Here is a 24,580-nt window from a genome sequence, read left to right as displayed (position 1 = left end):
ATGACTAATAGGGAAAACAGTTTTTAGAAATAACTCTATTGCAAAAAAGGCAAAAGGGGGTAAAACTCAGATCATTTAATTGTTCTTACCCAAAAGGGCAGATTTTTAACTGCTTTTATCTTAAAAAGCCACCAGGAATAATCTGGAAATATTTACTCTGATAGCTACTTAGCCTTGATTTTAATAGTTTCTGATACTCTGTACTATTATTATATTCCTATTCTCCTTTACAGCATCTGAAACAAAGATCTCAGCATATAATAAATACTTATCGATTAACTGATTAGGAAAATGCAAAAAAACCCATTTAAACAGAATGTTTTATTGACTTTAGGTCAGCTGGGAACAATTACCTGCATTTATGCTTTAAGATATTTCACCTCCTTAAAAAAAAGATAAATACTATATTAGAGACTTGACTCTCATGTTTGCTGCTCTGGGTTGAGAAAATGTTCAGCTCTGTCCTGCAATGTGTGTTTCAGTATTACAACTCATCAATGAAAGGCGTATGCCCCAAATTTCCACTTGCTGCCATTGACTTCTGACCAGAAACAAACTTCTTTGCAGCCTTTAAGTAAACAAACAAAAAAAGACAGAAAGTTAACAGAAATAAGGACTTGTATTATCAAGTAGATAAACTTATTTATTCTGTTATTTCAAGTGTTTATGGATAGGACATTCCAAGCCAGCAATTCTATAACAGCCTCTTATGAAAACTACAGGAGAGGGCTGGTGCATTATTTTAATTTGTCACAATGTAGAAGGAAAAGCTCAGCTGTTCCTCTGAATGGTCCATCATATAGTGTGATTGAGCAAGTGTGGTACTCTAGATATGAGGGTAGCTGTTAAAAAGGGGGATAAGGAAAACTTTACTAACACTACAAAATAGGACAGAGTCAGCCTTGGGCAGGGCTGTACTTTCCTGTTTCTGTATTACAACGGAAAATAGTCTGAGTCAATAAAAATACATTGATTGTTAACTTGAAAGTCAAACTTTATATCCTAGTATTCTTTATGCCACTACTTCAAATTCAAAGGCTGGTTGTTTAGGTTAAGTGTAATACCATGAAGAGCAGCTCCCACATTATCTCAGGGCAACTTTTTTAAATGGAGAGATGGCGGTGGAGGCACCTGGGCTGGGACTCACGTGATAGTATATAAGATGAGGACAGCCATTTGGAAGAGTATATAACGATAAACTTAGGGGTCCAAGTGAAATCACATCAGGGTTACTATCTTAAAACAGCCTGTCTCTTTTTTCTATCCCCATTGTCCCTATACAAGGTAGACCTGTTGGTGAGAAGATTATTGAAACTTCTGCAATGGAAGGGGAGTTGGCCTTTTAATATAGGAAGCACTGGAAAAACCTACTGATTTTGGATTTATTCTGTAGTTCTGTACTTGTCAGGCATAGTAGGGAATACAAACAGGTATAAGACAGTCTTTGCCCTCAAAACAACTCAATCTCATAGGGAACAATAATGTATGTGAAAAAAATAATATAGCAAGAGTGGGAGAATGTCTTAGGCTGAGAAGACCAAAGAAAATCTGGAGATGCTGGATCGTGAAGGATTGGCAGAATAGAGAATTTATTTCCTGGGAGTGAGGAGGAAAAATACCAAACTCGACTATGAGGTTGAATCATATGAAACTGCCAATAGTCGACTCCTCTTGACCTTTAAGAATTTAAAATGATGATTTAACCTAATGGTAATTGAGTTGCATAAGGAAGATACATATACTCTGAGTTGACAAGGAAGCTATTTGCAGATGTGATGGTAACAAGCCCTCCTGCCTCCACACCAGCTAGAGAGGCACCAAACAGCATGAGAATAACATTTACAGCCCTAGGGAGCTTATGCATTCCTTCTGAAATTGGATCATTAAAGTCAAGTTATTTAATGTTAAATCATAAATTTTCATTTGCTTACATTTATGACATCAGCATCAGCTACTGAGTCAATCTGCTGAAGGACTGTGGATGGCGGTGTGTACGAACCAGCAGCTAGAGCCTGGGACCCAACTTCATCCAGGAAACCCTCAGAAGACTCCACTGACATTAGGTACCCAGCTTTCAGCTTGTTCCTGTCCAATAAAAGGTGTGTAACCAGGAAGCCACTTTTATAGAGCAAGGCAATTTTAAAGTATATTCCCAAACTCTTAAACACGTTTTGGTAAATTAACAGTTCTGAAACCTTACAGTGCTAAAGGCCTCCATTCTGTTTTTTCAGTTCACCAACTATTTTACTATTTACATTGTCATTTAGAAAGCCATCAGTACAAGATTATACTGAAAACCCAACAGATTGCCTTTTGATTTGGAACTGGAACTTAGATCTAGTTACGACTATTTTAATGTGAAGTTTTGATTAGTGAGTTAACTCTTGCCTCCTGATACTTTTTTTGGTGATAATTTTAGGCATTTCTATTAAAGAAAAATACCTATGTGGGCTCTTTTTTTTTTTAAACATTTTTTTTGTGTGTGAGGAAGATCAGCCCTGAACTAACATCTGATGCTAATCCTTTTTTTTTTTTCCGAGGAAGACTGGCCCTGAGCTAACATCTGGGCCCATCTGCCTCTACTTTATATGGGACGCCGCTATAGCATGGCTCCACAAACAGTGTGTCGGTGCGCGCCCGGGATCTGAACGGCGAACCCTGGGCCGCCACAGCGGAGCGCGAGACTTAACTGCTTGCGCCACCGGGCCAGCCCGCTATGTGGGCTCTTAAGGCACTGTCCATAATGCACTAAGTCCACAACTTAGCAGAATGTTGTGTGCTGATTCTATATCTCCCCCACCCTGCCACCCCCCAGTCCCATTCCTATGCTGGGATTTGTCTCATTGAGTGAGGGTAGGACTGGATGGAGAAGGCAGGCAGGCAAGGACAGTATAAGTCTTATAAGTCCCAGTAGCTTAAATATGGGCACAAAAGCATCAATTTGAAATAAAACAAAATCCAATTCATAATTCTCCCAGCAAGAAACTGGTGTTCAGTAAGGCACTTGAGTTATTTAACTCTCAAATAAACTATCCTCCTTTGGCACTCTGTAGCAAGACTTCCATTTAAACATAATTACAATTTAATGCAGCAATTTTACCACATTGTCAGTTTAATTAAAAAAAGATTTTACCCTGCAATAAACTTGACCAAGAGATTATTAGTTTGTCTCTTCAGGAATGACACCTCATTTTCTCTTTCACTATAGGAAGACTAAGAAAAAGTACCTTACAAGAAAAAGTATCAACTCCATCAAAATGGCAGAAAACAAACATATCTTGACATTAATAACCGGAATTCCATTTTCTACATGTTGCTGTACCTTATAAAAACTGTGCTATACTTATTAATAAAATACATTTTCTTAAATAAATTAGATTTGAAATAGATTTTTCTTCAATAAATCCAGTGTTTCATTTTATTCTCATCATGTTTTCTTTCTGGTGCAATCATACAGAACTGTATCCTATCAATCCTTGGTCCCATGTATACAATATTTAATAAACTGTGTTGCACTTATGCAAGAGATGAAATTTTTTAGTGTGTTCAGTATAACAAAAGTAATAATACGAACGGGAACAGAAATGACTAAAAGGTTGTTCCCTCCTGGGTTGTAATTCACCATCATACTGTCCCTGTAGCAACACTAAAAGATCTTGAAGACCAGCTGAGGTTCAGGATTCATACTTTGAATTGTCCTAACTGGATAATCCAGAGTCAAATTTAAATGTTTTAAGCTGCTGTATGAAAATGCAAGTTATTTCCAACTCTGTCCAAAGTCTGTCTCTTTCACTAAGAGAAACTCCCAGAACTACTGAGTTGGAGGTATTGTTAGCACTTCCAATCAGGACAGTGGTAATGTAAAAATCACCAAATAGGAAACAAGTATTTCAGTCTTTTAATCAGGTATCTTTTTTTTTGTCTATTAAATCAGTAAAGAATAAAAAAAAGAAATTGCCAATGGTTGCAGCAGAACAGGCACTCTTCTATACTGGTGGTGTGGTTATAAACTGGTACAACCTTTTTATATTTTGATTCAAAATATAAAAATAAAAATATTATATAAACACATACATATATTTTAACACAGAGTCTTTCATTATAATGTTTCTAACTCTTGACCCCCTTGGGAATCTATGCCAAGAAAGTAATACAAAATAGAAAAATGTTTTAAGCCCAAAGATATCCTTTATAGTTTATAATTTTCAACTGAAGAAAATGTCCAAAAAATAAATTTTGATACAATATTGTTTATGACAAATTTTTAGTAATCTGAATAAATGGCAACATCATTATAATGTTAAAAGAGAAATCACTGGTAGGGAATGAAAGATCATTTTTGTCTTTTTTTTGTATTTGTAATTGTCAAATTTCTACAACAAAAATGCTATTAAATAGGATGTAGGTATATATACGATATTAATAATGTTTAAAAATGCATAAAAATGGTCAAGAAAATAAGCAAAATGTTAACAGTTATATCTCTAGGTGATAGGATATGGGTGAGTTTCCCTTTCTTTTTGAATACTTTTCTGGACCTTTCAATCCTTTTATGCATATATCACAATATTGTTTTAACTAGAAAAAATACAAGTTTCAAATAATTAAAACATGAAACACACAGTTACTACTGAAACTTACTTGGCAGCCTGGACATCCATATTGGAAAGGTTTCCTTGAGCAATTGCTTTTACTTGGTTATAGGCAGCCTTGATAACCTAGGATAGACAAGTAAAAGCTGGTCACCCTTGATCAGTGCCAGAGTCTCCCGCAGCAATCAGATACTCCTCTACTGAGGCAAAAACACAAGATGCAAGGTTGGTTGCAGAGAAACAGCATAGTGTCCATTTGGAATTCTTAAGTCACTATGTGTTCCTTATTTTTCCAGTGTTCCATAACGTAGTTTGTATAACTTATAGTATCCAAGTAGCCAAGCTTCTTCCAAAAGTAAAGTGGCAGAGGGCAGACGACGGCAGTAGGGTTTAGGAAGAGCAAACACAGGGATTTATAATCACTTATAAAGAATAAGCACCTCTAAAATTTCCCCAGACCCTCAAAGTATCATGCAATTAATACTGCTTACTGTTCATTAAGAAGAAAGTAGTAATTCATACACAACCAATTTGTAAAACTTGTCCATACTTGGGATGCCAGAGTCAAGAAGGAATCAAATTCCAGTGATGTGTGTGGGTGCTTAGTAAATATTTGTTGAATAAATAAATTAATAAACCTGGGCTATGATTTTCTCCATCCCAACTTGGGCAGCACTCTGTGTCTGCTACTTACTGTTCCTCCTAATCACGTACATTCTAAGGACTTTCATTTCCCCTCCATTTTAGCTACCATTTCCATAGCCACACCCCAGACTTGGACATAACCTAGATTTGCCCTACCTCTGAAATCCTCAATTCGAAGACCCCTGGCCTAAGTCTTTAATCACGCTATCCCTATTCTTCCACTTGATCAAGATCTCTAGTTCCTTGATTTGTTCACTTTCTCTCACTCTGTCAGGTCCTTCTGGCTTCACTTCTCTATCCAGCCTAGATCCGTGAATCTTCTCTTCAATCACTCTTGCCAGTGTTCCCAACTCCCTGCCATCTCCTCATACTTCTGAGCTGCCTAGTTTTCAGGATTCCAACCTGGGATCAACACTACTACTTGCCTCGTCCATTTCTCCATTAGGCTAGTGAGTACTATCGAAGAAAAACTACAAAACAGACCTGGCTGTACTATGAATTTGTGGTCACATCTCAAGGGGACATCTACACTGCTGCTGATGCCCATTCTGTGTGTTTCTAGTCATTAATTTGTCCCAAACCTCATTACTTTCTTTAAACTCTCCTTCCTTCTACTCTCCAATCATGACTTAGCCTCCTACTTCACCAGGGATATGCTTCCTCATCTTCCCAACATCGTCTTCTCTCAACATCTGCCTTTGTGACCAAGGCTAATGTCCACTTGTACTCTGGATCCCACTTGCTCTTGCTTTTTTAGACTTGATCCATTTATAATTTCTTATCTCCTATATCTGCTCCAATCTTTCTTTCCTTTCAGTATGAATGTCTCTTCCAACTTAATTTCTCAGTGCAAACTCTCCTAAAATGACCACTCACCTCCCTGCAAGTCTAAGATCCACTTGCCTATACCAACCTCATACTTCCTTCTTCTCATTCATTCCTTAAACTATAAATTTTAGCTCATTTCCTACAATCTGGTGAAAACTGATAATATCACCAATGATGTCCTAGTTAGCTAAAACTACCAGACCTCTCTGTGGTAACTAAAGTGATGTTAATCCAGAGTACGTCAAAATGGTGCTAATCATTCTCTCCTGGACTCCAAATACACCAGTTTCTCTTCTTTTTCTTCCTGTTTTATTGGCCATTTTCCTGAATCACTTGGTGGTGTTTCCCAGAACTGAAGCTTCAGTTTTCTTCTCCTACAATCTTTCATACATGACCCTGACTTCACACAATCTCTATATTGAGGACTCCTAAATATACATCTTGGCCTTGACCTTGCCTGAGTTCTCAATTTAGATGTCCCAGAGACAACTCAATGCCACTTGTCCAAACAGAACCAAAAAACCAAGGAGGCATTTCCTCCTTCTTTCCTGGAAGCATTAGTATACATTTTTAAGTTTCCTTCACAGCAGATACACTCTAATGATATTATACTATACAAAGCTCTGATAAGTCACGGCATTCAGATGTTCCATGTTTTAACTAAAAACATGCTAATGGGGGAAAAAAAACTTGTAAGAGTTGGTGAGTTTGCAACTTACATCTCCAGCAGCTGCAGCCTGTGATATAGTGTAAAACCCAAAGAGTCCAGAATCCGAGTAACTGGCATTAAAAGCGGAAACCTGAAATATAAGGAAACTTCCCTGTATGTCATTCTATCAGGTAAAATGGCACAATTTCCCTAAAGCTGTCTAGACAAAACTTGGACCTTCACAGTATAAGCAAAATAGATTAATTAATATTTCATTTAACCAGTTCTGTCAAGGACTGAAGTGTTTTATATACAGGTTACCTCTTTCAGAACTATAATGGTTTTAACGTTCTTCATTTAAATCTTCATTGCTCACTCTCCTATTTGCTGGGAATTTTCTAACCTTCTTTTGATGATTAAAGGTTAATGCAAGCATTAATCTGTGAATATTATTATTATAGATACAGTATGGCTGAGCAGTATGGATCATGGACTTCTGGCATTAGACAAAGCTGCTTTCTTCCCTCTGCTGTTGGTGGTGACTTCTTTTCTACCAATTTGCTTTCACTTCTCCTATAGACTAAGTCAAAGGATTAGGGAAAAATTTCTGCTTAGTGGCTGTTATTCAGATGTCCAAGGTAGCAAGAAGTTTAGCCTCTGGATAACAGGGGTATTGTCTGTAATCTGAGCAGAGTGTTAAGCTCCTACGGTGAACGTGACTGCCTCCTATAGTGTTTCTCCATGTTTATGTGCACCATTTACATAAGGATCACCTGATTCATTATTAAAAATACAGACTTTCAGGTTCCTGCAACAGATTTACTCACTCAGATCCCTGTAGAGGCAGTCTAGGAACTCACATTTTTAACTAGTATTCCAGGTGATTCTTATGCACATTAAAATTTGAGAACCAATGGTTCACCCCACGAAAGCATAAGAAGAAATGCATTCTAATTACTTGAAGTTTAATTACAATTCTGAGACTATTCTATTCATACTCCAAATTTCTGGCTAAATTCTTAAGTAGGAATTTCTATTACGTCATTGGATTAAACTCTAGCCACCCAAAAGCATCATTAAAATTCAACGGTGAAGAGTAAACCATGAAGAAAACAGAGCAGACCATGAACCAAGACAAAGAAAATCTGAAGGAAACTTAAAAAGCAGCAGCTAAATTTAATTTAGGACTAATTTAAGATAATGGTTTTCAAACTGTGCTCCAGGGAGCCCTAAGGCTCTGTACAGAGGATTCCAAGGGTTTCACTGTCAAGTAAGCCTTCAAAACATCTTTAAAAGTGAAAACTCTATGTTGGGCAGTGCAGTTGGGAAACTGTATGTAAAACTAAAACCTCCTCTACTAAAAAAAAAAAGCTTGAAAACTACCACTCAGGTATTAAACAGAGGAACAAAAAGAGAAGAAGGTTGATTTTATTTCCCACTGTTAAGTGTCAAATGGCCAAAGACTTAGTGAAGCATAAACCTACCTGTGCCATGTACTGTTGCTGAAATTATGAACAATACTTAATCCTACAATTTAGTACACTTGTTACCTTAAGACATATCATTGAAGGTCACATAGGGTATTACATTGGGCAAACAATGGTCAGTGATAAAATAATACTTTGTTGGTTGACATTTTACATTCTCTTGATTTGAACATTATTTTGAAAGCTTTAGCACTTTCCTCACTGTCACAAAAAAGCGTCTTCTAAAGAAACACAGACTTGCTGGTACAATTAAATGACACTGTTTTTTAACTTATCTCAAGCTGGACGGGTGGGTCTGTGAACAGTTTCTGGGTGTGTATCTTATACACTTGGTTAGAAAACATGAAGAGCAGTGAAATTCGGGAAGTAGCCACAAGAACAGAAGGGGACAGAAGAAAATCTGGCAAAAAACACTAATTAGAATCTAGGGGAATGTTTAATATCAAAAACTTTATTCTAAAGGGAACTGAAGTGTGAATTTCTGACTTTTTAAGTTCCGTTCTTCTTTTTATATTAGAATAACTGAAAAGACAGTAAGTTTTTGATAGATCCACTAAGGTACTAAAATCAAGCCTAGCCGTCTCTTCAATTTTACAAAGACTTTCTTCGTGTTCATTTTAAGTTTTAAGAGCAGACTAACATTAAGAGCAGATTATTAGGACAACATCATCAACACCGAGCCTCTGAAAACAAAAAGCAGCGATATCAATTGCTCAGACTCACATCAAACGGCTGGTGAGTTCCCTTGGCAACAGCCTGGTATAGAGAGTTGGTGGCATTGCTGCCCCTCTTGACATGTGGTCCAGCACCGAGGACATGCTGGAGAACACTAAATGCATTTGCTTCTGCACTTCCTATGGCAGCACTTTCTGCTACAAGAGCAGCATGGACGAGACTGTCTCCATTCTGTTCTCGAATTTCACCTGGGGCCATGTAAGGAGAGAGTGAAGAAGAAAGTGGCTTGGTCACTACTGGTTTTATTCTTCAGTATTCTCTACAACACAGGATTAACCCAATAAGATTAAGCTTTCCTGTGGCTAGTGCTCTTCCCTGCCCTTCCCCTAACACACACACAAAACATGTTTACTACCCAACACCCAAGCAATCTAATTCTTTCCTTCCACTTTGAGACTGTTTGGTAGTAAATAATCAGGCCTATTCTACTCCACTACGATGTTGGGCGGGGGAAGGGGGGGGCACCCTTCTGATAAATTAACCCTAATAGAACAAAATGCTTACCTCCACGGTATCTGGCCTTTGCACCAGATAAACCAAGCCCACCCCTCATGTTGAGAAACTGTTCAGCAACTTGCTTTAGAACAGGATGACTCACACCTATTTCAACAGAAACAAAAGCAAGCTAGAACCAGAATTTCTAAAACACAATTGTGAAACATTTACTATTTTAAAATAATACATGATTACACAATTTAAATATTATAGAAATAAACCATAAAGAAAACAACAGTCCCCCCCATAGTGCCACTCTCCCAGAGATATCAATTTACAGTTTACTATATTCTCATCTAAAACATTTTTCTATGCCTATATTATTATCCTCATTTTCTTTTCTTCATTTTTAAATGGTGTTATTCTATTGATTTTATTTCTAACTTGTCTTTTGTAATTTACATCTAACTAAGTGGTCTACATCAAACATTTAATGGTTATAAAGAATTCCATTATGTGGATATACCATCATTTATTTAATCCTTTCTTGATGGACATTAGCATGTTTCCAATAGTTGGCTATTAAAACGATATTGCATTGTGCATCAAAGGACATTTTCAAGAGCGTGAAAAGACAACTCACAGAATGGAAAAAAATACTTGCAAATCATGTTTTGATAAGGGTTTCATATCCAGAATATATAAAGAACTCTTACAACTCAACAATAAAAAAACAAACAACCCAATTCAAAAATGGGCAAAGGACTTGAATAGACATTTCTTCAAAGAAGATATACAAACAGCCAAAAAGCACAAAAAAGATGTTCAACGTCAGTAGTCATTAGGGAAATGTGAATCAAAATCACAATGAGATACCACTTTATACCCACTAGTATGGCTATAATCAACAAGACAGAGAATAACAAGTGTTGATGAGGATGTGGAGAAATTGGAACCCTTAAGTGCTGTTAGTGGGAATGTAAAATGGTGCAACTGCTTTGAAAAACAGTTTGGCAGTTCCTGAAATGGTTACACAGAGAGTTACCATATGTCCTGGCAATTCTACTCCTAGGTATATATTCAAAAGAATTAAAAACAGGTGTTCTAACAAAAATTTACACCTGAATGTTTATATTCACAATAGCCAAAAGGTGGAAACAACCCAAATGTCCAACTGATGAATGGATAAACAAAATGTGTAACAGAATATTTTTCAGCCAGAAAATGGACTGGAACATTGGTACATGCTACAATATGGATGGACTTTGAAAACATTATGCTAAGTGAAAGAAGCCAGTTACAAAAGGCTACATATTGTATAATTACATTTATATGAAATGTCCAGAACTGTCAACTCTATAATAGAGACAGAAAGTAGATTAGTAGTTGCCAGAGGCCAGGAGGAGGTGGAATGGCGAGTGACTGCTAATGAGTATGGGGTTTCTTTTGGGGATGATGAAAATGTTCTGAAATCAGATAGTGGTGAAAGTTGCACAACTCTCTGAATATACTAAAATCCATGGAACTGTACACTATAATTTTATTTTATTTATTTTCCCCCCAAAGCCCCAGTAGATAGTTGTATGTCATAGCTACACATCCTTCTAGTTGCTGCATGTGGGACACGGCCCCAGCATGGCTGGAGAAGCGGTGCATCAGTGCGCGCCCGGGATCCGAACCCGGGCCGCCAGCAGCAGAGTGCGCGCACTTAACCGCTAAGCCACGGGGCCGGCCCAAAACTGTACACTTTAAAAGGGTGAATTTTATGGTATGTGAATAAATATTTCAGTTAAGCTGTTATTTACCAAACAAATGAACAAAAAAAACCAATGTCGCAAATGATATTCTCATGCATTTTGTAAACTTGACTAAGTGTTTCTGTAGGATAAATTCTTAAAAGTAAAATTGCTAGGTCTGAGATGATAAACATTTAGAATTTTAATATATTCAAATAGACTTCCAAAAATGTTGTGCCAGTTTACACTCCACCAACAATTTTTGAGAGTGTCTAGTGCTCCATACCCTGGTTAATACTGGGCAGTGTCAATCTTTTAATTTGTGCCAATCTCACAGATTAAAATTTTCTTAATTTTTAATGAGGCTAACTATCTTTTACAATGATAATTGGCTACACACACACACACACACGCACGCGCACACACATACACCTTCACCGCGAATTATTTGTTCATGCCTGTTGCCTATTTTTCTATTAAACTGTACTTCTCTTTTTTTTTAAAACAAAAACTTGTAAAAGCTCTTTCCTTAGATAAATTTACCCTTTGTCATAGGTTTTGCAAATACTGTAATGAATTTACAGCCAGTAGTTTACAAAGTTAAAAATTGGATTCTACTTTCCAAGGGAAAAAAAACACTAGCAATTAAAATCCTATCGCATACTGCCTGTCTGACATAAACAGAGGACTGAGTTCTCAAATTTTGTTCAATCCTATGCTTACATAATTACAGTTTAAAAGACTACTCTCAAGGAAGCAAACTGACATGCAGGCAATTCCCAACTTACCGAGTCCAATCAAAGCCATTCTTGCACTTGTAAAATGGTTCTGAACATAGTAATGTAACTGAGGAAGTTAAAAACATTTATTAGGTTATATTGGTATAAATATATAAAGCTGTAAAAACTTAAAACTTCAGTTCAGCAGAAAATAAATACTCAGGCTTAAAAGCTGCTATAATGACCTACAAGGGACTACCTAGTGTTGAATTACACAGAGATTTTATTTTTAATACTATTGCTTAAAAGAACTAGAACTTAATGTGGTGATGGTTACATAACTCCATGAATAGAATGAAAACTACTGAATTGTGCACTTTAATAGGTGAAGTGTATTGTAAGCGAATTACATCTCAATAAAGCTGTTATTGGATAAAGGAATGAAAAAATTAGAGCACACACTGGCTTGAACTTGAAAAAAATGGGACTAAGTTTATGATTTTTATTACAATGTGATTTAAGGAGTACACTAGGTTTCTTTTGTCTTTATGTAGGTAGCAATAAAGCACTATTAACATTCTATAGTAGGGCTAATAGAATCTTATCACTATACCCCTCTCGCCCATCTTTGAAGGTTTTCTTGTCATGAAGTTACTGTCTACACCAGGGTTTCCAACCTGGATGATTATAGAATTACCTGGCGAGCTTAAGAAACAGAAATGAACAGTGTTACTCTCTCCCCATCCCTGCCCCATTCCCGGACCCATTCTATAGACTGAAATAGTAGAATTCAATGTGGAATCTTGGAATCCTTATTTAAAACCTCAACAGGAGCACTATTGCTCCCAAGGGAGTGAAAATTGATTCTTGGCAGTAAGAAAAAAATCTTATTCCTATATAGAGAGTACAAATATACATACAGTACATAAAGAGACATACAGCGTATCTGTGGTACTAAAAATTCATTGGGGAGGGTAGGAAAAATAGGCTCAAAAGGCTCCTTGGGAACGGATCATAATGTTGAGAATCACTAGGCTCTGGTAATGAGACTGAATTTTTAATTAAGTTATCAGAATTTGCGTTCTAAAATGAATGATGTCTACATCTATGGAGTCACCTTGGAAAGTCATATTGTTTTTTTTTCTATTGAGGTTTTTCTACTGAATGCTGCCATTGCTCAAAAGAATGCACCAATTTCTTTAGAATTTCCTTTAGCCTAGGTACACATTTAAAAAATGCTAATAATTTTGAGATAACCATGGTTAACATCTTGGTATTTGTCTATGATACACACACACCTTAATTTTAAAAAATGGAACCCTCTGGTATATCCCATTCATAAATTGCCTTTTCTTCACTTGACAATATGCTATGGAATTTTTCCATATCAATTAATATTTTTGAATGGTTAAACAGTTCTCCATTCTATGGATATTTAAAATAAGCTATTTAACTAGTCCCCTAATGTTGGATATTTAACTTGTTTCTAATTTTTCACAATTATAAACAATGCCACAATAGACATCCTTGTAGATAAATGTTTTCCTACGTGCATTTTTTTAGCTACCTCAATAATATATCTTCACGATGGTGAATTTGATTTCTGAAAAACTTCAAAACTCATTAGAGGCCAGTCTTACAAAAAATGTAGGCTGTTCCAGTTGGATGATACCAGTTATAATTTTTTTAAAAAGTGCCATATGAATGACAGGCATTAAATTATTGATTGATGAGTGGATAGTTTTCCTAACCAGGAGATAAGTAAAAAGAGGGAAGGGATATACAGTTCAGTTTTCCATAGTGGCTAACCAGAAATGAAATGAGAATAAAAACCTTAATTTTTGAGTAATACAGAGTCACGCTCCACGTAACGATGTTTCGGTCAATGACAGACCACATATCCGACGGTGATCTCATAAGATTAATGCCCTATAGCCTAGGTGTGTAGTAGGCTATACCATCTAGGTTTGTGAAAGTACATTCTATGATGTTTGCACAATGGTGAAACCGCCTACGACGCATCTCTGAGAACGCATCCCCATCAGTAAGCAATGCGTGACTGTATACTTTGAAAGTGTTGTTAATTCCCAATTTCTCTCCTAACATCTTTTGCTAAATTTTTTTTGGGGGGAGGGGGTGGGTGGTAGGAGTAAGAAATTAACATTATATACACATATCTACACTTGCAGATTTAACACTTAATATTTCACATTTTGGGAACAAAGTTCTATGATATACCTATGGCTGAGACACATGACAAATTTGCACTGCCAGCAAAGTGAGGCTGGTGTGCTGGAGAAGGTGAATGAGCTGGTGAGCAGGCTGATGATGGAATGGGAGGTAAGGAAGCAGGATTCATTCCCACCTACATATTCAGAGGGGTTAAAGGAAGACTTTTAGTCCCAAGATTATGATATTTAAACATTTAAATACTGTTTAAAAAAGAAATCACAGAAAAGGGTCTAGAAGAAAATATATCTAGGTATTAACATCGAGTGCCGTTAGGTGTGCAAGATGTTTCTTTTCCTTCATTTTGCTTGTCTTTGTTTTCTGAATTTTCTGTAAACATGTCCATTTTGTAATAAAAACGTTTTTTAGTTAAAAGATACACAAAAATTGTTAAAATAGACTTTTAGTTAAAAAACAAGCTGATGAAAAAAAGCAAGTGACTTTCTTAAATTAAAAGATAAAAAGAGGGGCTGGCCCAGTGGCACAGTGCTCCGCTTTGGTGGCCTGGGGTTCGCCGGTTTGGATCCCAGGCGCGGACCTACGCACCGCTTATCAAGCCATGCTCTGGTAGGCGTCCCACATATAAAGTAGAGGAAGATGGGTACGGATGTTAGCCCAGGGCCAATCTTCCTCAGCAAAAAGAGGAGGATTGGCAAGAGATATTAGCTCAAGGCTAATCTTCCTCACAAAGAAAAATTAGATTTAAAAAAAAAAGATAAAAAGGAAAATTAGCAAACAAATCTGAAATGGTAGATGAACATTCAATTCAATGTGAAAAGAAGCACATTTTAAAACGTAATGTGTTTTACAGTACCTCATCTGGTGTCACTTTTCCAATCCTATAATCAGGACAATATAAGGAATTAGCCAAGGCATTTCGGTAAGCTGCAGCATGCAAATTTTCAATGACATCTGTAAAATATGTAAAGAAGCAGTTACAGAAAGGAAATTTAAATAAAGATAACAACATTTTTAGAGCCTAGAAAGCAACTAGACGATAAAACTTTGGTCATCTTATGGCATTTGAGTATTAAGAGGACTTGAAATTTGTTATCATTTAACATCTAGCAACTTTTTTTTTTTTTATAATTTATTTATTTATTTTCCCCCAAAGCCCCAGTAGATAGTTGTATGTCATAGTTGCACATCCTTCTAGCTGCTGTATGTGGGACGCAGCCTCAGCATGGCCGGAGAAGTGGTGCGACAGTGCGCGCCCGGGATCCGAACCCGGGCCGCCAGCAACGGAGCGCGCGCACTTAACCGATAAGCCACGGGGCTGGCTCTAACCTCTAGCAACTTTTAAAATTCTGCCAGTCAAATGTGCCAAGAAAAATAAGAAATTATATGACATCAGCTTCTACATGCCAGAGTTCGCCTAAATGTTTCTCTAACTTTCATCTACCTGGTATCACCTGGAAAGTAGAATGGCCTGGGTTTCAGGAAGTCTGAATCTAGTTACAGTTCTGCCACCAACTTGCTATGTGACCTTGGATAAATCATTTAATCTGAATTTTACTTACTTCTAGGTTTCCTCTCTAGGTAACAAGGTAGTTGGCAGGATAAGAGAAAATATGAAACAGTCAGTCTTAGGTCATATTACTAGCTTTCAGGGGTCAAATGCTACTGTCAAACTGCACTCCTCACTGGTGCCCTGGCCCTGGCCCTGCTTTCTGGCTTCAGTGCCTTTGCTTGAGGTAAGGCCCATTTCATTATGTGGGCAATCTCCCTACACCAGGCACTGTGCTAGGTGCAGAAATACAGAGTAAGACACTATGCCTGTCCTCAAAATGTTGAGAGGAAAAACTGTGAAATAAAGTATTACGGGTGCGATGTCAGCAGTATATCAGAAGTGTAGCAGGTGCACAAGGGCAGGGCAGTGGGAGTTGGAAAGGAGTTAACAGAAGTCAAATCTGGGATGAATCTCATATAATGAGCAGGTTTCCAAGGTGAATGATATGGGAATGGCATTTTAGGTAGAGGAAACAGACGACGGCATAAAGCACAACAACAGTTTGATTCAAAGGGGAATAGCACCTGGGAGGGCAAGAGGGTAGAGCAAGAAACAAGGCAGGTAGGCCGGGACAGACCACGATAGTTAATATGCTAAGTTGAAGAGTCTGGACTCTATTCCATAGATAACAAGAAGCCTTTAAATGATTTTCACTGGGTTTTCATGTCAGAAGGATAACTATAATGGCAAGGTGAAAGATGGACTAGATGTAAACCTGGAGGCAGACACCAGCCAGGAGACTACAATAATTGTTCAGGCAGAAAGGATGAGGGCTGGAGCCTCACTGCTACCAGTGGGGGAGAAGCCACTTGGGACATGTTAAGTCATCTCTTCTACAATTTTACCATTCTACCTCTTTCTTTGATAGAGTTCCTGAGTAACAAAGATCATACTCATTTGTGACACAAAGTAGCACCATGAAATAACATTAGCTAACATGAACCAAGCACTCACTATTTTCCACACTTGACAGGAGACCCCCTCTTGACCGGCCTGCATTCTGAGAGAGCCTGTCCCATGCTGAGCCCCTGCAGCTGTTACCCACTGAGACCTGAGTGATTTACCCGCTCGCTTCTGCTCCTGCCAGAAGTTGTATGTCTGCCAAGAGTCAGTGGTGCTTGTTTACAGGTTTGTCTTGCCTGTTGTACTTGTCAGGATTATATAATTAAACATTATATAAACATGAAATATGAATACAAAAAAGTTATTTTTTAAAAATTAAGTTGATTGCTTTGAAAAGACCCAATAAGGGTGAGTTGGCTAAATAGAAATAGCAGCAATACATAACAACAAACAATAATAGCAGCAGCAGCAAGAATAAACTGCAGCTGGATTTGATGTAAGCAAAACAACTATTAAAAAAACACTGGGGGCGGGGGGACCGGCCCAGTGGCGCAAGCGCTCCGTGCACCGGCTTGTATCCCGGGTGCACACTGACACACTGCTTGGCAAGCCATGCTGTGGCAGCGTCCCACAGAAAGTGGAGGAAGATGGCCACGGATGTTAGCACAGGGCTGATCTCCTCACAAAACAAAACAAAACAAAATAAAAAAACACTGGGGAAGGAAACAGGAAAAACACCTAGGATTCTGTAACCAATTTGCATACTATCAAAGATGAGAAATAACCAATGATATAAATGTTTAGAAACAAAAGAACAATGTATTTAAAAAACTGGACAAATTTTGGAAAAGGCATTTTCAAACCCAAGTAGAAAAAAATTTCAACAGCAATTTTTGCCCTCTATAAACTGATCTTCTCAAAAACCCAGTATCTTAGAAACAACTGAATGTAATCTGAAAATGCACTTACGAGCCTGTGGATTCTGAAAAGCCACAGCTTTGTCAATCCTTAGCTGAGACTGAAGGGCAGCTACCTCCCAACGACGAAATTCTGGTGACGTGGTGACATTGAGCAAGAACTCCATTAGAATATCACTACAGAAGACATCAAGGTAAGAGTTAGGAGTCAAAAATTTAAAATCAACATTCATTCTATGTAACTGTAATGCTCTCAGTATTAAACTTTGGGCCTCGTGGTAAGCACAGTGTTCTAAGCAGTCCGTGAATAATAATCTAAAACCAAAGTCAGAGGTTATAATGCCACGTTAAAAAAGACTAGAACTGAGCCACTTAGTATTTCTTTAAAAGTAGATGTCCTGAACACATGCAGGTACTTACATATCATCCCGCAGGCATTCCACAGTGTAAGCCATATTTTCCCTTGTTGAAGTCACACTGAATCAGAAATAAATTACAGGAATTATCTAAACAGGAAGAATAAGCTTTCATCTATATCTTTGTTAAATTAACCAATTCCTTTGGAAAAAAATATTTTGAAGCATAAAAAAGTATAAATAGTAATATAACAAAAATACACGTTCATCAACAAATTAAAAATTAAAAAATACTTAAAATAAGAAAATGGCAAATAATTCAATCTTAAAAAGAAATCCTGATATATGTTACACATGGATGAACCTTTAAATAAAGACATTATGCTAAATGAAATGTTAGTTACAAAAGGACAAATAGGGTATGATTCCACTTATATGAGGTACCTACAGTAGTCAAAATCATAGAGACAGAACAGAGATAGGAGGTTGCCAGCGGCTGGGGTAAGAGGAGAATGAGGACTTAGTGTTTACCAGGTACCGAGTTTCAGTTGGGGAAGATGAAAACATTCTGGAGATGGATGGTGGTGAGGGCTGCTTAATGCCACTTAATGCTATAGCACTGTAAGAGCGGTAAATTTTACGTTATGTATATTTTACTACAACTTAAAAACTACAACTAAAGTTGAAGATCTCTTTGTATCCTTCCCAGGCTAATTCTCTCACTCTCTCCCACTCTAGAGACAAACATAATCATAAGCATGACATATTACTATTTTGTTTAAAAAAATTATAAATGCCTCATACCTTAAAAAAATCTTGAAACTTGTTTTTCCACAAAACATTTTAAGTCTGCTATGTTGATATATAGATCTAGTTCATTCCTTAACTGCTGTGTAGTAGTCCCATCATATGACTAGATCATACTTTATATACCCATTTCACTAAAGATGGGCATTTAGATTGTTTCCAGTCTTTACAAAGATAAAGAATATCTTTGTGCATGTGGATTAAAAACTGTCAGGTTGTAGGATATGCTCAGTTTCAGTATTACTAGATATTCCTTGATTCTTTTCTAAGTAGTTGTATCAATTTATAGCCCCACCAGCAGTATAAGAGATTCTGCATCTCCCTTACCACTGGCAACACAGGATATATAAAAAACTCTGATGGGTGTGAAATGGTAAAACACTCTTGATTTTAAGTAAAAATTGCTGTTTCTGGCTTCCTCTTCTGGGAATAGCCTGTTCCTATCCTTTGTCCACCAACTTTCTCTTTAGTTGTTTTTTAATTTGTAATTCTTTATTTTTCCAAATAATCTTCTCCACGTTATGTATGTTACAAATATCTACTCCCAGTTACTTAAATTTTTACTTTAAGTCATAGAGACGCTTTACATTTTGATGTAGTCAAATTCAACAGTCTTTTCCTTCTTGTGCCTTGTTTAAGGACTCCTTAACCATCCTGGTAACAGAGAAAAGTTCCCTTATAATTAAACATTTTCTGGTGTTTTCACTATTTATTTCCAATTATTTATTTTTAACAAACCTTAATGTACCACCAACTGCTTCAATTCCACGGGTTATCTTGAAAGCTGAAGCTCCTTTTGTAGTCTTGAAAAAGAAAGAACAATTGTTTTTAGTAGATTTTTAATGCTAAGTTTGCCAAACATCACACTATATCAAAATCTAATGCCTAATTGTCATTAGATTCAAAAGGAACTTTACCTAAATAGTGGATCTTTTTTAGTTTAAGAATTATAAAACAAAATTTATCAAAAAGCACAAGTATCGATTTTTACATAAAGTACATTTAGATAAAAATTCTAATATCAAATACAAGCTTACTGGATTCATCAGTCTATTCTGAAAGAGATTTGCATACGGGAAAGACTAATTTTCTTTCATTTTTGGCACTTTCTTTTTTTAAATTTAAAAAAATTTTCAACTTTCTTTTGCCCTAGGACTAACATTCAGATGGACACTAATTGAATGCTTCTCTGTGGTGAATATTCTGAGGTTTTTCATGTTATATTAGGGTCGAATAGTGTCTCCCCAAAATTCATGTCCACCTACAACCTGTGAATGTGACCTTATTTGAAAATAGGGTCTTTGCCAATGTAAGTATTTAAAATGAGGTCATACTGGATTAGAGTGGGCCCTAAATCTAATCTGACTGGAAAAATCCAATAAGAATAAGATTTGGACACAGAGACACATAGAGAGGGCAATGTGACAACAGAGGCAGAGATTGAAGTGATGCAGCTGCAAGCCAAGGAACACCAGGGATTGCTGGCAACCACCAGAAGCTAGGAAGAGGCAAGGAAAGATTATTCCTAGAGCCTTTTAAAAGGAGCATGACGCTGAAACCCAGAATGAAGGAGTTAAAATTTTCCCTGGGTTAGGGTGAAACCCTGCCTTGTACCCACAAGGTTAACATGGGAAACAAAGTAACCAAAGTTTCTGAGCTTGCCTTGCAGAACAGCACGAGGACAGCTGATAGGAGAGAGGCTGGCTGACAGCACCCATCACCCCCCCCCCCCAACTAAGCATCACGTAAAGAGCACTGAGAAGCTAAAATGATGGATTCTAAACTTTAGATGTCAGACTAAAAATCCACTGCATGCAACCCACAGAACTCCCCCAGAATTTGCACATGCGACCCATGAAGAAATAGGAAAGACAGTCATGCCTGTGCAGAGGACTCTTCAAACTACAGCGCTCAAGGCTACATGCTCGTCTACCTAAAACCCCAAATAAAAACCCTTGCTTGTAGCTTTTCAGGGAGTTTGGGATTACAGCGTTAGCTGCCCATTACTGCTTAGTGCTTTGCAGTAAAATAAAATCCTACTTTCTTCCACTACACCCAGTGTCAGAGATTGGCTCGCTGTGTGACGAGTGAGCGAACCCATTTCAGGTCTGGTAACAAATTTTCTACTGACACCTTGACTTTTGACTTCTAGCTTCTAGAACTGTGAGAGGATAAATTTCTGCTGTTTAAGCCACCCAGTGTGCAGTAATTTGTTATGGCAGCTCCCGGAAACGAATACAGGGACACTGCTTTTAGTTTTTCTTTTCTGTAGGCCAAGATACCCAAGCATTTCTAAACATATTGAAGTAGCAAAGATGCTTACCAAACTGGATGCAAGACGAAGCAAATGAGTGGTTCCTAAATTGTTGGAGTCCTCGTATCTACTGCCTGCTTTAATGAACAAACCAATTCTTGATACAGGAGCATAGTTTTCCAGAGAAGCAATCACTAAACCATTTGGTAATTTGGTAAACTGTATATAAAATAAAGTAGAGATGCGATTAATGTCTTTATATTACGAAGGACAGTACGGCATGCATAGGTTCCAGGGAGCAACTCAGTGGGACTAACCTCCAGGTCCTGAGGCTGTGGAGGCACTCCTGCAGGGGCAGCTGTGGCTTTAACTTTGGGAGCAACTTTGAGGGAATAAAATCTCTAAACACAAAAAAGACAGGTTATACACATTTCTCACAAAAACAGTACATTGTATCCTAGTGTGCTCAAGCAATAAAAGGTGTCCCCTGGTAAAAGAACTCCATGGAAGAAGTTAGCTGATTAATTTATTATGGACTTTTTAACCCACCAGTGTACCCAAGCCACTCTTAAACCTCTATTTATTTGTGATTTGTGGAGCCTGAAGGAATACCGAGTTCTACATGCTCATTTTTTTTACCATGTAAAGAATTACTGTATTTTGTTTTACTTTTTAACTCTCTTATTTTTTTTTTTTTGTGAGGAAGATCAGCCCTGAGCTAACATCTGCCAATCCTCCTCTTTTTGCTGAGGAAGACTGGCCCTGGGCTAACATCCGTGCCCATCTTCCTCCACTTTATGTGGGATGCTGCCACAGCATGGCCTGACAAGCGGTACGTTGGTGCGCGCCCGGGATCCGAACCTCGGCCGCCAGCAGCTTAGCACACTCACTTAACTGCTACTCCATGGGGCCGGCCCCTAACTCTCTCTTATTAAAGCTTCAAGTGATTCTTTCTAGCTCTAATGCTTTGGAATTTTTTGAAAAATGTGAGATTGCCACACCCATACTCTTTTACAGATGTTAGCATTACTGCTTCCCCTACCTGCCCAAGAGTCTCATCTTTTTAGTCTATTTTCCAATTGAAATGACTTTATCTCCTTAATCATTTTAGTAATCTTTAAAAAAGACAAAGTATACCAAGGAAAACATCCTCCAAGCCCCCAGTATTTCCCATAGTATCTTCATTCTCTTGTGTGCTACACCATGACTACAAAACCATGGATTTTATCTTCTCCGACTTAAGACAAATTTATTATATCCTGAGATTAACAACAGCTTCATCCACAGCCGATTCTTGATATATAATATGCAACCACTGGAAGGGTAAAGGGGTCCTCTTAAATGTCGGATAATGGATCCAAAATGCATGACTTTATTCAGTTTTTTGGGGCACATGATATACAATGCCACAGAATTCATTTTGATTACGCCTAAGGTTCATAAGGTTATTAGTTGAGATGTTAAGAGTTAATTAAACTTGGTACTCCCAAGATCAAATGAACATGTTGCTGGAGTTTCCCAAGGACCCCCATCAGAGGCTGCAATGCCCCTACTCTGTGATGTCCAGAAGGGTTGTTTGTTGTGCATTTAGCATCAGTGCTGTACTAAGGTGGTTCCTAGTTTTCATTTGCTGTTAGTACTTTTTTTTTTTTTTGGTGAGGCGATCAGCCCTGTGCTAACATCTGCCAATCCTCCTCTTTTTTTTTTGCTGAGGAAGATTGGCCCTGGGCTGACATCCACGCCCATCTTCCTCCACTTTATATGGGACACTGCCACAGCATGGCTTGCCAAGCAGTGCGTCGGGACGCGCCCGGGATCCGAACCGGCAAACTCCAGGCCGCCGCAGCAGAGCGCGTGCACTTAACCGCTTGTGCCACCGGGCTGGCCCCATTGCTGTTAGTACTTTTAATTATAAATTACAATTAACTTTGCTTTATCATTATCAATTTCCTTTGCTAGGTGTGGTATAGGTAACCCTACCTGAGATTTTGGATTTTGATTTTCCAAAAAGTAAAATTTAAGATATGTGGGCATAGCAGTTCAAATATGAATAATCCATAGTTCCATTGCCAAGGGAGATCTAGGTGCTTTCCCCTCAAATGTGCCTGAAGAGTGACTTTGTTGGTTATGTGCTTCCTATAATCTGTCCCATTCAAATCAGTCGCAAAATCTCAGTAACTATCATACAATTACTAGATTATTTTGTTTTAATAACAAAATATGTATAAATTTGTTCTTATGCAAAGTGTTACCATTATTTTTCTACTGGGAGGTGGGGATGAATGGAATGGAGGAAATGTGGGGTCTTTTGCCTGTCTAACTGGGTCCCCCTAAAAGAATTATTAATCATTGGTTTGTCTAGGCATGCCAGGAAGGGTAAGACAATCACAGCTTAAATTATGGCCATTTGTGTAATCCATAGTATATCTATTTAAACATTAAGCACAGGGAAACTCCATTCCCTGGTCTTTCGCACCTCCCTCTAGCAGGTTACTAGGTTACCTAGTAACCCAGGTAGTCATGGCATTTTGGGCTGGATAATCGTTTGTTGTGGAGGGCTGTCTTTGTGCACTGAGGATGTTTAGCAGCACCCCTGGCCTCTAGATGCAAGTAGCACCACTCTCCTTCACCTTGTTACAATCAAAAATGTCTCCAGACATTGCCAACCGCCCCCTAGAGGCAAATTGGCCCCGCTGATTTGTTTTAAAGTGTTTCCCTTCTTCCCTCCTTGATAACCACCACTCCACAGCGATATAACACTGACACTTGAGAAGTTTTCCCCAAATGACAGTTGTTTCACTTGGGCTTGAAGCAGGAGCCTTAAACAGCTCTTGAGGGACGACCACGAGCCCCTCCTAAAAGAACTCTCTAACAAGAGATCAACAAAAGCACAGGATATAGGGCCCGACACCACAGTAACAATCAAGTTCCAGGCACAGAGTTAAGCGCAATACAGGCATTAGCTCATCTTATAATTTTACTCATAAGCCCACTTAACCGTTGGAGAAACTGATGCTCAGTAATACACCAAGAAGCAGAGGCCGCAGCCGACAGGGTAAGGGTTGGGGGCTAGGTCTACGCCGGCCTCCTGCCCCCAGGTCTCGCGGTCTCCTTCTCTGGCACGCGAAGTGCAGCAGTGACCTTCAGAGGTCTCGCCACCGAGTGGCTTCACCTCCACTCTCAAGCCCTCTCCCTCTCTTCAGGTTTCCTGGCGTTAGGTCTCTTCTGCTCATAGCATGAGCTGGGCCTCCAATGCCCGACCCACCCGGCAAGCTGCTCACTTGGCCCGAAGGGTTCAGCTGAAGGGCAGACAGAAATCCAAGGCCCCGGGACCCCAAACCAGGCACCGCCGGTCCGTATCACCTTGCTAACAAAGTGCTCCCCAACCCTTCCCCAAGCCCGCCGGCTGTGCTCACCGAGAGGGACCCGGCTCTGCTTAGCAGCTTCATGGCTCAACACAGCTCGGACCTGCTCTCACAGCCGGCTGAAAGGAGAGCAAGATGGTGGCCGACGACAGGGGTATCCCAGCTTTCCCCGCGACACTTTTCCCACGCCCCCTTCTTCAGGGGGACTCTCTATACTGACCGCGCTCTACTGCTCCCTGTAAGAGGTTGGACCAGCCCAATTCCTCCAAGACGTAGGAGAGAGAGACGCATAATTTCATAAGTAAATATTCAGAAGACAATTTGGGTTTTTGGATTCTCTTCCTGGCCCCGATGTCCACTCTGTAATTCTCTTCTACGTCTACGACAGCCCACCACAACTCCCCCCGCCGCTTTGGATTCTCCCGACCCGGAATGTCCAATGAAACGGCCCCTTTTCTGGGGCTTCCCGCCGC

The 24,580-nt window shown here is 38.5% G+C and overlaps 1 protein-coding gene across 1 annotated transcript; it reads right to left on the bottom strand.

Annotated features, from left to right (window-relative positions):
• Positions 1-302: 302 nt before the first annotated feature.
• Positions 303-24,264, bottom strand: LOC131422575 (cytochrome b-c1 complex subunit 2, mitochondrial). Its single transcript, XM_058569913.1, has 14 exons — positions 24,159-24,264; positions 21,060-21,143; positions 20,812-20,961; positions 19,227-19,291; positions 17,746-17,802; positions 17,378-17,502; positions 14,870-14,967; positions 11,896-11,953; positions 9,441-9,536; positions 8,925-9,124; positions 6,785-6,865; positions 4,642-4,718; positions 1,932-2,085; positions 303-568 (listed from the first exon to the last, which is right to left on the bottom strand). The coding sequence occupies exons 1-14, from the start codon at positions 24,189-24,191 to the stop codon at positions 485-487; spliced, it is 1,362 nt and encodes a 453-aa protein (XP_058425896.1). The 5' UTR covers positions 24,192-24,264; the 3' UTR covers positions 303-484.
• Positions 24,265-24,580: the final 316 nt, after the last annotated feature.

The sequence above is a fragment of the Diceros bicornis genome, chromosome 26 (genome assembly GCF_020826845.1).
Source record: "Diceros bicornis minor isolate mBicDic1 chromosome 26, mDicBic1.mat.cur, whole genome shotgun sequence".
In the NCBI taxonomy this organism is placed as follows: Eukaryota; Metazoa; Chordata; class Mammalia; order Perissodactyla; family Rhinocerotidae; genus Diceros; species Diceros bicornis.
This window is presented reverse-complemented; position numbering and strand designations above follow the sequence as displayed.

What these genes read in the sequence shown, in the direction of transcription:
- LOC131422575 (XM_058569913.1), bottom strand. Translation starts at nt 24,191, where the DNA reads ATGAAGCTGCTAAGCAGAGCCGGGTCCCTCTCG. An exon ending in CACAGCCTCAGGACCTGGAG is followed by an intron (nt 20,962 to 21,059) that starts GTTAGTCCCACT and finishes TTTTATATACAG; the next exon opens with TTTACCAAATTACCAAATGG. An exon ending in CTGATGCTGATGTCATAAAT is followed by an intron (nt 569 to 1,931) that starts GTAAGCAAATGA and finishes GTTTACTTAAAG; the next exon opens with GCTGCAAAGAAGTTTGTTTC.